This window comes from Dryobates pubescens, chromosome 3 (genome assembly GCF_014839835.1).
Source record: "Dryobates pubescens isolate bDryPub1 chromosome 3, bDryPub1.pri, whole genome shotgun sequence".
NCBI lineage: Eukaryota > Metazoa > Chordata > Aves > Piciformes > Picidae > Dryobates > Dryobates pubescens.
Genome location: NC_071614.1, coordinates 41,588,598 through 41,606,639, shown reverse-complemented (window position 1 = coordinate 41,606,639; position 18,042 = coordinate 41,588,598). Strand labels below are relative to the sequence as shown.

The following is an 18,042-nucleotide window of genomic DNA, read 5'->3' as shown; positions in this document are numbered from 1 at the left end:
TAACCAAGGGAGGGCAAGACTGAAGATCAGTCACCAGGCATGTTGAATATACTATGATTTTTGTTTGGCTTTTTGCACATCCATGTATAAACCTCATAAAGGGCAAGTGCAAAGTCCTGCACCGGGGGAGGAATAATGCCGCACATGAGTACAGGTTAGGGGTTGACCTGCTAGAAAGCATCTTTGCTGAGAAGGACCTAGGAGTGCTGGTGGCCAAAAAGGTCACCATGAACATGCCTTGGTGGCCAAGAAGACAAATGATATTCTGCAGCACATTAAGAAGAGTGCGGCCAGCAAGTCAAGGGAGGTTCTCCTCCCTTTCTACTCTGCCCTGGTGAGGTTGCACCTGGAGTATTGTGTCCAGTTCTGGGCTCCCCAGTTTGAGAGAAACAGGAAACTACTGGAGAGAGTCTAAGGGAGAGCCACAAAGATAATGGTGCATTTGGAGCATCTGTCTTAAAAGGAGAGGCTGAGAGACCTGGGGCTGTTAATCCAGAAAAGTGAAGACTGAAAGGGGATCTTATAAATGCATATAAATATCTAAAGGGTGGAGGTCATGAGAATGGGGCTGCGCTCCTTTTTGTGGTGCCCAGTGGTAGGACAAGGGACAATGGGTACAAACTAGAACACAGAAGGTTTCACTTGAACTGTAGGAGAAACTTCTTTTCTGCCACAGTGGTGGAGTACTGGAACAGGCTGCCCAGAGAGATTGTGGAGTCTCTTTCCCTGGAGACTTTCAAAATCTGCCTGGATGTGTTCCTGTGCAACCTGGCCTAGGTATACTTGCAGGGGAATGGGATTAGGTGATCATCTGAGGTCCTTTTCAACCCCTACCTTTCTGTGAGTCTGTAAAGACAGGAGCATAGACATGAGAGGACATATCTCTTCATGCAAATAATACTGTCCAGCAGAGCAGCCTTGAGGTTGTGAGGCACAGCAGGTTCACACTGGTGGACAAAGGGTACACAGGGTTACTCTGCACAAAGACTTGTGGCAGTGCTTCAGATGCAGCTGTTGTAGCACACTTCAGCCATGAGTAATTAGGTAGCTCCTCTTCTGTGATTGCTAACGAGAGCTTAGGCACAATACAGCTACCCTGGTCAGATGCTGTAGAGCTAAGGCAGGGAGTTGGAAAGCTGTCTGCATATGCTCTGTATCTACTCTTGCATTCTTGGCAGTGTGCCCTGTGATATCTACCAGCCAGGTGACTTGTAGGCAACTTGGTTGTAGGCATTTTTAAAGTAGGTGCAGGGCTTCAGCCTCCTGATAGTCTATGATGTTGGATGTAGTCCTAGGAGATTCTGAGTTCTGTGCAAGGGTCAAATATTAACATTAGAATAGAATAAACCAGATTGGAAGAGACCTTCAAGATCATCGCATCCAACCCACCTAAACTAACCCATGGCACCAAGCACCCCATCAAGTCTCCTTCTGAAAACCTCCAATGACGGTGACTCCACCACCTCCCCCGGCAGCCCATTCCAATGGGCAATCACTCTCTCTGTGTAAAACTTCCTAACACCCAGCCTAAACCTCCCCTGGTGCAGCCTGAGACTGTGTCCTCTTGTTCTGGTACTGGCTGCCTGGGAGAAGAGACCATCACCCGTCTGTCTACAACCTCCCTTCAGGTAGTTGTAGAGAGTGATAAGGTCACCCCTGAGTCTCCTCTTCTCCATGCTAAGCAACCCCAGCTCCCTCAGTCTTTCCTCATAGGGCTTATGTTCCAAACCCCTCACCAACTTCGTTGCCCTTCTCTGGACTCGCTCCAGCAAGTCAACATCCTTCCTAAACTGTGGGGCCCAGAACTGGACACAGTACTCGAGGTGCGGCCTAACCAGTGCAGTGTACAGGGGCAGAATGACCTCCCTGCTCCTGCTGGCCACACTGTTCTTGATGCAGGCCAGGATGCCGTTGGCCCTCTTGGCTGCCTGGGCACACTGCAGGCTCATGTTCAGCCTACCATCCACCAGTACCCCCAGGTCCCTCCACCTGGCTGCTCTCCAGCCACTCTGACCCCAGCCTGTAGCTCTGCATGGGGTTGTTGTGGCCAATGTGCAGAACCCGGCACTTGGATGTGTTAAATCTCATGCCGTTGGACTCTGCCCATCTGTCCAGCCTGTCAAGGTCCCTCTGCAGAGCCTCTCTACCCTCCAGCAGATCAACTCCTGCCCCCAGCTGGGTGTCATCTGCAAATTTACTGATGATGGACTCAATGCCCTCATCCAGATCATCAATAAAGATGTTAAAGAGCACAGGGCCCAGCACTGATCCTTGGGGCACACCACTAGTGACTGGCTGCCAGCTGGATGTGGCACCATTCACCACCACTCTCTGGGCTCGGTCCTCCAGCCAGTTCCTAACCCAACACAGTGTGCTCCCATCCAGTCCATGGGCTGACAGCTTGGCCAGGAGTTTGCTATGGGGGATGGTGTCAAAGGCCTCCCCACATCCACCAGGTGGGTCACTTGATCATAGAAGATCAGATTGGTGAGGCAGGACCTGCCCTTCCTAAATCCATTTTGGCTAGGCCTGATCCCTTGGCCATCCTGCAGGTGTGTTGTGATTGCCCCCAAGATGACCTGTTCCATAATCTTGCCTGGCACTGAGGTCAGGCTGACAGGCCTATAATTCCCTGGCTCATCCACCCAGCCCTTCTTGTGGATGGGTACAATGTTGGCCAGCTTCCAGTCTTCTGGGACCTCACCAGTGAGCCAGGATTGCTGGAAAATGATGGATAGATTAGTATGAGGCAATCCCTTGCTTTGCTGAACTTTTTGCATATATTGCCTATCTTTGCCAAGTGTAGACTTCGCCAAGTATCCTTAAATTGAGGTCTTAATAGACAAGTGGTTTTGTGGTAAAGGACATTTCAGCGTACATAGTAATATCTTTAGGTGTTTGAGTAGGCATCTGCAGAACTACAGGACCATTTAACCTGTGCATTTATTGCTGCTGAAACAACGTTGTCTTAGGGGTGTTCTAAAAGCAAGAAGTAGATTGTCATAAATGCCTACTAAAAAGGCAAGACTTACTAGCAGAAATCACATTTATTGCTTATTGCCGGTTAGGATTAGAGCATCCTTTTACTGGATCCTGTGTAAGCATGGAAAGACATGTCTAAACAGGATTCGAAAGTGAACGCTTGTACAACTCTAGAGCGTACGTCACTTAACGTCTTCAGCAAGTCTGACTGTGGCTCTCCATTTGTAGTAGTCAAGTGTGCATGGTGTATTATCACCTGGACAGTTCATCATTCAGTGTCATCAGTACTTGCAGCCTTGGGGCTTGTGTGTCTTGCATGATTGTGACCGTTTGAGGCTGTGCCTTTAAGGAAGGGACACTCTGGCTGAATATTTTGTAAGTATACCGTATTCTAAACGAATTTCATTGGTGGATATGTGGGAGTAAGGTCTTAAGTCCTGGGGGCAGCTGGAACTTTGGGCAGGTTTCGCTTCCTTTGCTCACCCTTCTAGCTGACTGCTTCTGGGCTTCTGGTCAGATAACAGATAAGAACTAACCCTCCTGTACTTAGGCCTCTTCTGTCTTGTTAACTCCCCTTTTCTCTTTTCTAACACTCTTTGGGGAAGAGGGGAGGTAGAGGGGAGAAGGGGGTACAGGGGGAAGCCCCCTCTGTTAGGGGGTCCTATTCCTGTTTTGTTCCTTTGCTGTAGATTTCTGTATATATTGTAAATTCTGTATACTTGTGTACATAAATTCCCTGCGATCATTGCTTTGTAAATACAGCATTTTCCCTTTCGCTTTACCAGCTGAGTTGGCTGTGGCTATTTCTTAGTGGGGGAAGGAAAGCTGGGCCTTGCCTTTCAACCCACCACAATGATACTCTCCAAAATGTGGAAGGATTTATTGCCATCTATTTTTCAGATAAGGTTGTGCCAATTTAGTGTTCTCTGATCTAGCAATGGATGGTCTGTGTCATGAATTAGTCTTTGGGAAATCATCCATTTAAGTCCATTTTTATCAAGACAAATCCTCTGTGTGCCAGAGGCATAGGAAAAGAATTAAGATTTCTTTTTTCTGTATCTTTTTGATAAGGTTTAGCATGGAAATACCCTTTGGCAGCAGAAATTGATCATACTGATAGTTACAGGAGGAGTTTTAAGTATGCCATCTTGCACCAATGTTGCTAGAACATGCATGATCACAAGGTACAGATGCTGATAATACGGTACTTCAGAATCTGCCTGTTCTCTAATACTCTTAACTGCTGCAGACTGACCTTTTGTCTGCTTTGGGCCATGGTTTAGTGGGCACAGCAGTGTTGAGTTGATGGTTGGACTTGATGATCTTGGAGACGTTTTCCAATCTTAATTCTGTGATTTGGCTGTTACTGATGATTTTAAAGTTGATCAGACAGTTCAGCGGTGAACATCAGTGTGCCTTTTGTCCTGTATCACAGAATCTCAGCACAATGGAGGTTGGAAGGGACCTCTGGAGATCATGTAGTTCAGCCCCTCTGCTAAAGCAGGATCACAATGTCCAAGCAGGTTTGAAATCTCTCCAGAGAAGGAGGCTCCACAACCTCTCTGGGCAGCCTGTTCCAGTGCACCAACACCCTCACTAGAAAGTTTTCCATTATGGTCAGATGGAACTTCCTGTGTTCTAGTTTGTGCCTCTTGCCCCTTGTCCTGTCACTGGGCACCACTGAAAAGAGTCTGGCCCCATCCTCTCGACTCTTGCCCTTTAGATACTGATAAGCATTTGTAAGATCTGCGCTCATCCTTCTCTAGGCTAAACAGCCACATGTCTCTCAGCCTCTCCTTGTCAGAGGTGCTCCAGTCCTCTCATCATCTTCATGGCTCTCCATTGGGCTCTCTCCAGTAGTTCCTTATCTCTCTTTAACTGGGGAACTGGACACAGAACTTCTATATGGAGCCTCAAAATATATGCCGAGGTGCTTCATGGCTTCAATAGAATAGAATAGAATAAACCAGGTTGGAAGAGACCTTCAAGATCATCGCATCCAACCCATCAACCAATCCAACACCGCCCAAACAACTAACCCACGGCACCAAGCACCCCATCAAGTCTTCTCCTGAAAACCTCCAGTGATGGCGACTCCACCACCTCCCCAGGCAGCCCATTCCAATGGGCAATCACTCTTTCTGTATAGAACTTTTTCCTAACATCTAGCCTGAACCTCCCCTGGCGCAGCCTGAGACTGTGTCCTCTTGTTCTGGTACTGCTTGCCTGGGAGAAGAGACCAACATCCATCTGTCCACAACCTCCCTTCAGGTAGTTGTAGAGAGTAATAAGGTCACCCCTGAGTCTCCTCTTCTCCAGGCTAAGCAACCCCAGCTCCCTCAGCCTCTCCTCGTAGGGCTTATGTTCCAAACCCCTCACCAACTTTGTTGCTCTTCTCTGGACTCGTTCCACCAAGTCAACATCCTTCCTAAACTGAGGGGCCCAGAACTGGACACAGTACTCGAGGTGCAGCCTAACCAGTGCAGTGTACAGGGGCAGAATGACCTCCCTGCTCCTGCTGGCCACACTGTTCCTGATGCAGGCCAGGATGCCATTGGCCCTCTTGGCTGCCTGGGCACACTGCAGGCTCATGTTCAGTCTACCGTTGACCAGCACCCCCAGGTCCCTCTCAGCCTGACTGCTCTCCAGCCGCTCTGACCCCAGCCTGTAGCTCTGCATGGGGTTGCTGTGGCCAATGTGCAGAACCCGGCACTTGGATGTGTTCAATCTCATGCCGTTGGACTCTGCCCATCTGCCCAGCCTGTCGAGGTCCCTCTGCAGAGCCTCTCTACCCTCCAGCAGATCAACTCCTGCCCCCAGCTTGGTGTCGTCAGCAAATTTACTGATGATGGACTCGATGCCCTCGTCCAGATCATCAATAAAGATGTTAAAGAGCACAGGGCCCAGTACTGATCCCTGGGGCACACCACTGGTGACTGGCTGCCATCTGGATGTGGCACCATTCACCACCACTCTCTGGGCTCGGCCCTCCAGCCAGTTCCTAACCCAATGCAGTGTGCTCCCATCCAAGCCATGGGCTGACAGCTTGGCCAGGAGTTTGCTATGGGGAACGGTGTCAAAGGCCTTGCTGAGGTCCAGGTAGACTACATCCACAGGCCTGCCCACATCCACCAGGCGGGTCACCTGATCATAGAAGGAGATCAGGTTGGTCAGGCAGGACCTGCCCTTCCTAAACCCATGCTGGCTGGGCCTGATCCCTTGGCCATCCTCTAAGTGTTGTGTGAATGTACTGGTTTCTCTGATGTTGCTTAAAATGTTTAAACAAAACTGGAGATTGTCAACTTTCACAATAAAAGACACTGCTGTATTAAATATCATTATGAACCACATTTTCTAGATGTTTATTATTTTCCTCCTAACAGTAAACAATGGAACTCCTGCTTTATTTAAATTCATTTAAAAATGCTTGTATCAGTAATTATTGAAATATTAGGCAGAGAGCAAGAGTGAGCCTGCCTCAGGATTCCAGTTAAGGGAACTTTGCAAAAAATATAATGCAAGCAGTATTTGTATGTAAAAGTGAAGAGTGTGCTACTGTAAACTAAGAAACAGAGAGTCACAGTCAGTATTTATGGCCCTTTTGAGATGTACACTTGTGTAGAATTTTTTCAAACTTTTTTTCAGCATTTCACTGTACTTAACAAATACATTCAAACAATGATATATTTAAAATCAGTGTGTGTTATGAGACTTAATGATAAAGTACCGTCAAGGAACAGATGGCAAGAGAGGACACAACTGGTTTGCGGTCTGCATAGATTTAAGCATGAAGCCATTAAGCTATCACATTCCTGTTTCTGATAGATTTTGGTCAATGAAAAATTAAAGACACATAATCCCTGATTATATGAGGTCTCAATCTGTAACTCATGACACTGGTAGTATTTCAAAAGCACTGAAGTTCCCTCTCTAATCAGGAGTTTTAAACTAATGCATTATTGGGTGAGATGCTCTTTTCTGGTTTTATTGCTATTGAAATTAATGTATCTTGTCATAAGTAGGTTGCTCTTAAATGTAAAATTGCTTAAGGGTATCTTTTACTGCTCGGCTTCCTATTGACTTCTGGACAGATTTGCCCTATTTTGCTAGGCTATTTGCCACTGAAGCAGTTCAGTATCTCCACCTAATAAAAGCAGCATGTGTTGCCTTAAAAACATTTATAGTCAAAGTAGCACAGTAGCCACTAAAATCTTACGTTTTTAAACCCCTATTTTTTAAGCCCATCTTTTCATTTGCATCTTGTGTTCTTAGCAGCATGTGCTAGTTTATTTCAGTGGTGTTGGACGAAGTGTATTATAATAAACATTTGTTTAATAATATACAATTATTATTTAAAAAATCTTGGTAACAAAAATTAATTCAACGTGTGGATACAAGTAATTTATTAAAACCTGTAATAAATTAGTTGCCCCAAAATGTAAACTGATTTAAAGATGGATGTTGTTGAGAGCATGCAGACTTTGGTGATTTGCTTAGAACTTTATCTTTCTGTATGTCCTTCATTAGTTTTCCTCATTAGTGATTTCAGATGCTTGGTGAGAAAATCAGTATGCCTGTCCCTGGCTCGGTCCAGTCTGACAAATTGACTATACAAACCACATATAATGGAAAATGTGTAGCTGACATCATGGTGTTACCTCCTCTGAGAGGAATGAATTAAGAAATCAGTACATGAAAAGATGGATTATAGTAACTGAGTTTGTTTATTTCTGAATTAAGGAGACTACTGAGCTCATTATTGGGAATGAAGGTGGATTTATTTTTTTACATAATGAATGTCCTTCTGAAGGACCTAATCACAATTCTTTTGGTAATAGTACATGGCACAAGAAGTGATCTCTCAGGCTTGTCTTGGCTGTTCAATATACTTTGCAGGTCAAAACTGACAATTCAAACATTACCTGAAAGCTAGAAATCAGTGACTGAAGATTAGAGAACACTAATAAATACTCTCTTTCAACATATGGGTCATTTTAGTAAATAGTCTATTAATACTTGATATTTATTATATAATAATAAGATAATGTGGTTAAATTACCATAGTAAAGAGGTAACGTCCGTTTTGCACTGGAAGGTATTGAGAGCACAATTTTACTCTATGAAGAGTTAGAAACTACTTTTTTTCCAAGCAGAAGTTACCCTAATCATTACTAACACATACCATTTGAGAGTGTCAAGCACAATGTACCTGCTTTATTTGAAGAATCAGGAGCCAATATTACAATAATTTACAAATCAGTGACAAAATCAAAGAAATAATACTTCCTAGTAGCTATAGTGAGTTACTGAGGCTAAAGGTTTTATACATTAAAAATTATTGTAGAGATTTTTATTGTTAGTACTGATATCTAAGGAACTTAATGTTACTGATCCTTGAGCAGGTAAACTTCTTGTTACCATTATCTGTCTTAAATATATGCTGAAAAAATGTTAAGGAAACTTTGAGGTTTGGGTTTCAGGTGGACCTGTCACCATAATCTTTTGTAAAACTTTGAGATTATTAAAATTAGTTTATTCTGTGTACTGGTTGTCCTCAGCTGACATTCTGATTTTAATTACTGACAATATGCATGAACAGAGGATCTAGAGGAACTAGAACTTGATTTTTTTCGAGAGGTAAAGATACTGTTCCAGAGTACATCTGTGGCCCAGTTTTCCCAGCAAAATTCAGTCTCATTAAACCATTTCCTGTAATTCCTGCCCCCCCCCCCCCCCCCCCCCAAAAAAAAAAGGTGAATGCTTTCTGGTTTAAGCTATAGGAATGAATTATTTTGGCCCAAAACAGTATAACTTTTATCATAAAAGAAGCCTGGAGTTTCCATAAAATATAAGGAATATATGTCAGCCTCTGAGTTGGTCTTGACAGATGAAGTTATGCACTATATGAAAAATAATGTATTTGAGTGGAAGGGGGTACATGGGGTGAATTGGTGGAAATAAAGGAATGTTACTTTACTTAAAACATTAGTTGAAAGATTTAAAAAGTCTTTGCTTTGTGTCAGCATAAACTTTACAAGACTAATAAACTAGAATTTCTGATTATCTTTGTTAATGCATAATTTGGAAGAGTTGATCCATACGTTACTGGATTTTTAGTGATTGATCACAGAATCCCAGCACGGTTGGAGTTGGAAGGGACCTCTGCAGATCATCTAGTCCAATCCCCCTGCTAAAGCAGGGTCACCCAGAGAAGGTTGACCAGCATTGCAGTATCCAGACAGGTTTGAAATCCTTTCATAACCTCTCTAGGCAGCCTGTTCCAGTGCTCCAGCACCCTTACAAGAAGGAAGTTTTTCCTCATGTTTAAATGGAATCTCCTGGGTTCCAGTTTGTGCTCATTGTCCCTTGTCCTGTTGATGGACACCACAGAAAAGAGGCTGGTCCTATCCTCTTGACCCTTTACCCTTGCAGATATTGATAAGATCCTCTCTCAGGCTTCTCTTTTCCAGGCTAAACAGCCTCAGGTCTCTCAGCCTGTCATTGTATGATTGATGTTCCAGCCCCCTCATCATCTTTGTGGCCCTCCCTTACAGCAGTAGTTCCCTGTTTCTATTGATCTGGGGAGCCCAGAATTTGAAACAGTACTCCAGATGTGGCCTCACTAGGGCAGAGGGCAAAGAGAACCTCTGTTGACCTGCTCTTCTTAAGGCAATTAAGATGGAGGAAGTGAAGAATAAAGATGATTTACTGTAGGACTGTTGCCAAGAATCTGCTAAAGTGTTTTAAAAGTGCTCAGGTTCCCGTAGCATCTGTCAGTGCATCATTTGAGATGCAAGCTGTTTATTTTTGTGTTGGGGGGGAGAGAAAAGATGGTATTCAGGAGTAAAGTCTGGGTATAAAGTACAGTGACATCCTACAGCTCCTGATCTTGCTGATTTTAAAAAAAAATAATATTCATATCACCATACAAAACACAAAGCTCATGTGCTGTATCTTTGATGTATGTAAGTCCCAGTAGTGACATACTGTCCTGCTAAATAAAAGGTGGCAGTGGTGACAAAGGTATGGAACTGAGGATTTGTGTCCTCGAAGTCTTGGGCACTAATTATGCTTCTTGAATTTTTTCCTCCTCCCCACCTCTTTCTGGTACTGATTGTTCCTGCTGTTGCTGAGGGGCTTGTTGCTGCGTTATTTTCCCATTCGCAGTAGTAGGATTATAATAATTTGTCTTAAAAGTGTTTAAAATAGATTTATGTTTACATAGCATCATGAAGTAGTGCTATGCAAATGTTAAAAGTTTTTGTTCTGACAAGATCTATCTAAAATTTCTAGTACGGATTTTGAAAAGAGAAAGAGTAAAGCTTGAGCTTTTATGACATGTAGTTTTAATTCTTGTGCTTGTACATTGATTTTTGTGTTGATACAAAAATAAGCTATGAAAATATCCAGGAAACACCAATGCCCTCTGTTTTGAGTTCTCTAAAGGAAGAGTCATCTAAAATGTACATTTGTAGAAATGCTGGTGAAGATGATGAAAAAGCCTGGAGATAATCCGCTAGTGATTAAGATCAGAGATTAAAGGCCCAAATCGGCCTTTTGGAGATATGAATGTAGAAATAGGAGACTTCAGCTGATCTCTGTATGCCATCAGGTCAGCAGGATTTATCCTGGATTTTCTCTTCCGATTCTAACAAATTTGAATGAATTTCAGTTTGGAAAGGAGTTCAGTTCTGTGCATTTGCAAAACATAATAATTTTTAGCCCATTTAGTTCATTTTGCAGCTGCAAGTTAGCTGAATTAATAAATCCAAAGTGACGTCTTAGTCACATAGTTTAGGCTAATATATTCTAAAATCTACTTTAGTTGTTTTTATATTAGGAATGTGCACATGAGCAGTTAGGAATGAGGCAATTACCTGTGTGAGAATCTGTGTTCTAATTTCCCTAGATTTATATTTCATCTGTACAAGAAGAAAGATGATGTGCTTACTTCTCGTCTTTTTAAAATGGCTGTGTTTGGGAGGTGCCTTTTATATATGATTTGGTTTCCTTTCCCAGTGGTGTTTTTTCTATGTTATTTCTATTCATGAATACAAGACAGTAAATTCTGTTAGCAGTAAACTGAAGAAAATACATAAATTCAAACATGTTTAAACCAAAGAAAGTTGTAAAAGGCAAATAAAAGTTTGTTAACATAGCTGAAGATTAAATGAAAACTAAGCAAAGTGACAAATGGCATCACAATAAATTGATACTGCTGTGTTCAGTGGCGTAGAGGAAATAGCTAATTTTGGTGTGTTCATTACACGCTGCAATTGAATTAAGGATCTGGACAGAAACGTATGGATCACATGTATATCTGTGGTCGCGTAGGATGAGGGGTTGGCAGTGACACTTCTTTTCCCTCTGTATTTGGTTGTGTCCGCTGCAATACTGAGGTAATTTTTGTTATAGCTAGTTACTCTTTTTCTGTATTTGATTCCCGAGTATAATCCTTTGACTATCCTACTGCTGTCACACCAGGATCATTGGTGTGCACTTTATCAGGATCATTGTCATTGATCAGGTTACCATAGCATCCTTTGAATCTTTTTGACTGTGGATTTTTTTAATTGCTCCCAATTTTTGCCAATAGCAGTTCTAGTAAGTGTATTCTGTGTTCCGTTGTCTAAATCATAGAATCGGCAAGGTTTGAAAAGACCTCAAAGATCATCAAGTCCAACCTGTCAGCCAAGACCTTGTGCTTACTAGACCATGGCACCAAGAGCCATGTCCAATCCCCTCTTGAACACCTCCAGAGACAGCAACTCCACCATCTCCCTGGTCAGCCCATTCCAATGGCTAACAACTCTATCTGTGAAGTACTTTCTCCTCACCTTGAGACTAAACCTTCCCTGGCACAGCTTGAGACTGTGTCCTCTTGTTCTGGTGCTGGTTACCTGGGAGAAGAGACCAACCCTTTCCTGGCTACAACCACCCTTCAGGTAGTTGTAGGGAGCATCCTCTTCTCCAGGTTAAACAATCCCAGCTCCCTCAGCCTCTCCTCATAGGGCTTGTGCTCGAGACCTCCCACCAGCCTTGTTGCCCTTCTCTGGACACATTCAAGAGTCTCAATGTCCTTCTTAAATTGTGGGCCCGGAACTGGACACAGTACTCAAGGTGTGGCCTAAGCAGTGCTGAGTACAGGGGCACAATGACTTCCCTGCTCCTGCTGGCCACACTATTCCTGATACAGGCCAGGATGCCATCGGCCTTCTTGGCCACCTGGACACACTGCTGGCTCATGTTCAGCCTACTGTCAATCAGTACCCCCATGTCCCTTTCTGTTTGGCAGCTCTCCAGCCACTCCCACTCCAGCCTGTAGCTCTGCATGGGGTTGCTGTGGCCAAAGTGCAGCACCTGGAACTTGAACTTGTTGAATGCCATCATGTTGGACTCCGCCCATCTGTCCAGCCTCTCAAGGTCCCTCTGGAGAGCCCTTCTACCCTCTAACTGATCAGCACCTGCTCCCAACTTGGCGTCATCTGCAAATTTACTGATGACTGACTCAATCCCCTCATCCCGATTGTCAGTGAAGATATTAAACAGGATTGGGCCCAGCACTAATTCCTGGGGGCCACCACTGGTGGCTGGCCACCAGCTGGATGTGGCACTATTCACCACCACTCTCTGGGCATGGCCCTCCAGACAGTCCAGAGTGTTGAATAAAACCAGGCCCAGCACATACACACCCTTGCAGGAACCTCCAGTTTCATGGTGAGAAGTTGGTGGGTTCTTGTTTGAGTGCAGTATTCTAGCCAGCTGCACATTTATCCAATGATGATATCATTAAACAATACGGTAATATAACTAAATATCAAAAGTTGCATTCTGCAGACACATCAACTATCTCTGTAAAAGTTAAAGTTCACATTGGCCATCCTTTATGAATTCTCTAAGTCTTTTACAGGGTATTGCAGGGAAGTCACATTGTTTTTTCACATCACAATAAGTGGTTGTCACATTCCTGTACATGGCTAATAATGTGGTATGTTAAGTGTATGTACACCAATGCACGCAGTATGGGTAATAAGCAAGAGGAGCTGGAAGCCTTGCTACAAGAGGAAAACTATGGTGTTGTCACCATCACAGAAACGTGGTGGGATGACTCACACAACTGAAGCACTTTAATCAATGGCTACAGATTCTTCAGGAGTGACAGGCGAGAGAGAAGGGGTGCAGGAGTGGCCCTGTATATTAGGAAGGCTCTGGATGTCATGGAAGTAGAGATTAAGGATGATCAAGTTGAGTCCCTGTGGGTAAAAATGAGGGGGAAGGCCAGCAAGGCTGATGTCGTGGTTGGAGTGTTATAGACCACCCAAACAGGAAGAAGAGATCGACTCAATATTCTTTAAGCAGCTGGAGGCTGCCTCAGGATCACTTGCCCTTGTTCTTGTGGGTGACTGTAACCTGCCAGGCCCCTGCTGGGAATTTAACACTGCAGAGAAGAGGCAGTCTAGAAGGTTCCTAGAGTGTGTGGAGGATAGCTTCTTATCCCAGCTGTTACGTGAGCCAGCCAGGGCAGGGGTACAGCCGTGCTTGACCTGCTGTTTACAAATGGAGAGCTGGTGGGAGATGCGGTGGTCGGAGGCCGTCTGGGGTCAGTGACCATGAAATAATAGAGTTTTGAATATACAGTGAAACCAGGAGGGGCATCAACAAAACCTCCACGCTGGACTTCCGAAGGGCAGACTTCAACTTATTTAAGGAACTAACTTGGAAAGTTCCTTGGGGAAGAGCCCTTAAAAACAGAGGGGTTCAGGAAGGCTGGACCTACTTCAAGAAAGAATTCTTGAAGGCACAGGAACAGGCTGTGCCTGTGTGCCAGAAGACAAGCCAATGAGTGAGACAGCTGGACTGGATGGGCAAGGAGCTTATGAAGGAATTAAGGGGCAAAAAAGAGGGTGTATCACCTTTGGAAAAAAGGGGAAACATCTCAGGAAGGGTTTAAGGACATTGCTAGGTCATGCAGGAAAAAAAAACATTGAGGCAAAAGCCCATTTAGAACTTAGACTGGCCACTGCTGTAAAGGAGAATAAAAAATGTTTCTATAAATATAGTAATGGCAAAAGAAGAGGCAAGGACAACCCCCACTCTTTATTGGATGCAAAGGGGAATATAGTAACAAAGATGAGGAAAAGGCAGAGATAAGTAATACCTTCTCTGTCTCAATCTTCAATAGTGGGACAGATTGTATTCAGGACAAGTGGTCTCCCAAACTGGCAGATGGAGCCAGGGACCAGAATAGTCCCTCTGTAATCCAGGAGGAAGCAGTAAGGGATCTGCTGAGACACTTGGATCCTCACAAGTCCATGGAACCAGATGGGATCCATCCTAGGGTGCTGAGAGTGCTGACAGATGAGCTGGCCAAGCCACTCTCCATCATTTATCAACAGTCCTGGCTCACTGGAGAGGTCCCAGATGACTGGAAGCTGGCCGTGTGATGCCCATCCACGAAAAGGGCTGGAAGGAGGAGCCAGGAAATTACAGGCCTGTCAGCCTGACCTCAGTGCCAGGGAAGATTATGGAACAGGTCATCTTGAGTGCAATCACACAGCACCTACAGTAATAAAGCTAAGTGCTTGGTTCTACACTTTGGCCACAACAACCCCAAGCAGCACTATAGGCTGGGGACAAATTGGCTGGAGACAGATTGGCTGGAGAGCCAGGCAGAAAGGGACTAGGGGGAGCTGATAGATAGTAAGCTGAATATGAACTAGCAGTGTGCCCAGGTGGCCAAGAAGGCCGGTGGCATCCTGGCCTGTATCAGGAAGTGTGGCCAGCAGGAGCAGGGAGGTCATTCTGCCCCTATACTCAGTACTGGTCAGGCCACACCTTGAATACTGTGTCCAGTTTTGGGACCCTCAGTTTAGGAAAGATGTTGAGTTGCTAGAACGTGTCCAGAGAAGGGTGATGAAACTGGTGAGGGGCCTGGAACACAAGCCCTATGAAGAGAGGCTGGGGGAGGTGGGGTTATTTAGCCTGGAGAAGAGGAGACTCAGGGAAGCCTCATTGCTGTCTACAACTACCTGAAGGGAGGTTGTAGACAGGTGGGGATTGGTCTCTTTTCCCAGGCAACCAGCACCAGAACAAGAGGACACAGTCTCAAGCTGTGCCAGGGGAGGTTTAGGCTGGATATTAGGAAAAAGTTCTTCACAGAGAGAGTGATTTGCCCTTGGAATGGGCTGCCCAGGGAGGTGGTGGAGTCGCCTCCCTGGGGATCTTCAAGAAAAGACTGGGTGAGGCTCTTAGTGCCATGGTCTAAATGATTGGATAGGGCTGGGTGATAGGTTCTACTGGATGATCTTGGAGGTCTCTTCCAACCTGGCTGATTCTATGACTCTTCTATTCTAAGAGGTATTGAAAAAGGGTGACTTACCTGCATTTCCTCAGATCTTTTTTATTTTTTGGAGGAAAAATATATTGAATCTATGGTTTCCTCTCTGAAGCCAAGATAAACAAGAGAAAAAGTCTTGTAGTATTAATGAGTATATGATAAACTCCAGTTAATCCCTTTGATGACAGATTTCAATAATCTATAAATAGATGTAAAATAATTAAGTGTATGTTAGCACAATGGACTTCATAATCCTTACTGTTCTGAAAGTTTAAACTCAATGGTTTAGTGCCTCATGACAGTATAATTGTGCAGTTTTTCAGACGTTTATTAATGTAGCCAGACTAAGTTCTGTTATTCTAATTGTCTGCATCAGTGAGAATGATTCTTGACGTCTTCAGTGTGTGGTGGAATGTTTGTGTTAGAGTTGTGTTCTGCTTTCTGTATTCCATCAGGGATGGATGTGGCTTCTTGAGGAGAAGTGCAGAGCCACAAAAACTTGTTCTTCTGTAACTGTGATGGGTGCTCCCAAATACATGTTGTGTTAATAGCCAAAAAGGGTGCTGATCTGAGTAGCTCTCTGTGACACAAGTAGTTCAAGTTATTTCTGTCTGTCTTTGGCAATCACTTCCACAACTCCCTACATTTATGTGCAGGAGAGAAAAAGGCATGATAATCAAGAAGTTGTTATGCTGGAGTATTAAATATATAGTTGTTTTATACAGAGAGATTTAAAGAGTAATGTTCACTGTGTTTAATTCATTTTTACTTTTCTTCTCTTTTTAGTAATCCAAAGTCTGCTAATCAGAGGATAAACAAAAAAGTAAATAATGATGCATCATTAAGGATTCAAAATTTGTCTATTTTGGTGAAACAGATAAAAACATACTATCAGGTCAGTAATTGTCTCTTTTATGTTGCCTGAAATTTATTCTAATTATCTTTCATAGTTATACCTTTAAGGGTGACAGAACTAAGACTGATACTTTGAGATGATTGTATGGATTGGTATTTTCTGAATTGAAGCAGGTTTTGAGAGAAATTATTGCATGTATATTTATTATTATCAATGGAATCTTTGTAAGAAAAAAAGGGATTAAATTATTTGGTTAGAAATTGATTTTCAGTACAAAAAATCAATGATGTAATAATCAAACAGGAATGTCATGATCTAATTTAGACCTTTAAAATAGCCATTGAATTTTTCTGGGTTTTGTCTGATAGGTTAGAGCTAATACTGTGCCTTCTAGATGCAGAGCCTGGACAGAGTCGTGTACATATGGATACTCTATAGTGGGACACTGGAGATAGCACCAGTGTCCTTACAGTGTGTTATGTTTAGTGCTCTTCCACACTTGCCTGATCATTCCTGCCAGGAGAATCCAGGTCTGAGAGAAAATCCTTTTATCTGCCTCTCAGAGTGCATTGTGTGCCTATACTGATACGTGCTTTTCCACCTGCATAAACATACAGAGTACAAAATAGAATACAGAATTAACCAGGTTGGAAAAAACCTATGAGATCATCAAGTCCAACCTATCACCCAACGCCATCAACTAAACCATGGCACCAAGTGCCTCATCCAGTCTCTTCTTCCAGTCTAAGCTCTAACTGGGCTTTTGCCTCTCTAATGTTTTTCCTGCATGACCTAGCAACATCCTTAAACATTTCCTTGGTTACCTCTCTTTTCTTCCAAAGATGATACACCCTCTTCTTATCCCTTAATTCGCTCAGAAGTTCATTACCCATCCAGGCTGGCCGTGTGCCCCGGCAGTTCATCTTTCGGCACGTGGGCCCAGCCTGTTCCTGCATCTTCAAGATTTCTTTCTTGAAGTAGCTCCAGCCCTCATGGTGCCTTATGAGTTAGTTCCTTAAGTAACCTGAAGTCTGCTCTCCAGAAGTCCAGAGTGGAGGTTTTGTTGCTGCCCCTCTTAGCTTGACTGCATATTGAAAACTCAAATTATTTCATGGTCACTGGACGCCAGTAGTATATGTTTTCAGAAACTCCACAGTACAGTGAAAATTCCCAGGTGTCACTTAATTGTAGTGGTCAACCACTGTACATCTTTACAGCTAGCATTTTGCACCTATGCTTGCTTTACATCGTTCATTTCTCAGTAGCTATCATGTGTGGTGTAAGTGCTGGCTGCTAAGACCCACATGCTTTCCATTTCCTGGTGGTGGTCATTTTCAACCAGGCCTTAGTGTTTCACAACTGGTACCACAAAAGGCACAAGCATTCACAGTATTGGTCTTTATTTGAATATGGAGCATTTTCTGGCTATACATTGTCAGCTGGTCCTAGTGCAACAGTATCAGCTAGAATCATTTGCATTTAGTTAGCTTATCTTTGAGTGATTCAGGGTTGGGAATGTTGTTCAGGACCTTTGTGTTACAAATAGTTTTCCTAAATTTAATTTATTTTTTTTTCCTTCATAAAAAAATAGTCCATAAATGTTAAATTCAGTCACCATGACTTTAATAGTTCAAGTTTGTATTGTGTAAGCATAAGCTGTGTAGGCTTGCCTACACATTTTTAACCCCTTTCCCTCCCCAGTTGCTCAAGCTTCTAACCTTGTGAGATGCTAGCCTTTTCACATGGTGCAAGTGAGGAAGGTTTTACTAGGAACAAAACCATTTAGTAGCCAAACTGGAACACTCATTCAGATTTCTAAATTGGTTTTTTGTGTGCATTGGTGTTGACTGAAATGTGCCCACATGCA

General features: G+C 43.5%; 1 protein-coding gene across 1 annotated transcript in view; it reads left to right on the top strand.

Annotated features, from left to right (window-relative positions):
* Nucleotides 1-18,042, top strand: part of CCDC88A (coiled-coil domain containing 88A) — an 87,520-nt gene that overhangs the window by 10,834 nt on the left and 58,644 nt on the right. The window contains exon 4 of the mRNA XM_054180039.1: nucleotides 16,106-16,214. Within this exon, the coding sequence (XP_054036014.1) occupies nucleotides 16,106-16,214 (109 nt within the window). The remainder of the gene's footprint in view (nucleotides 1-16,105; nucleotides 16,215-18,042) is intronic.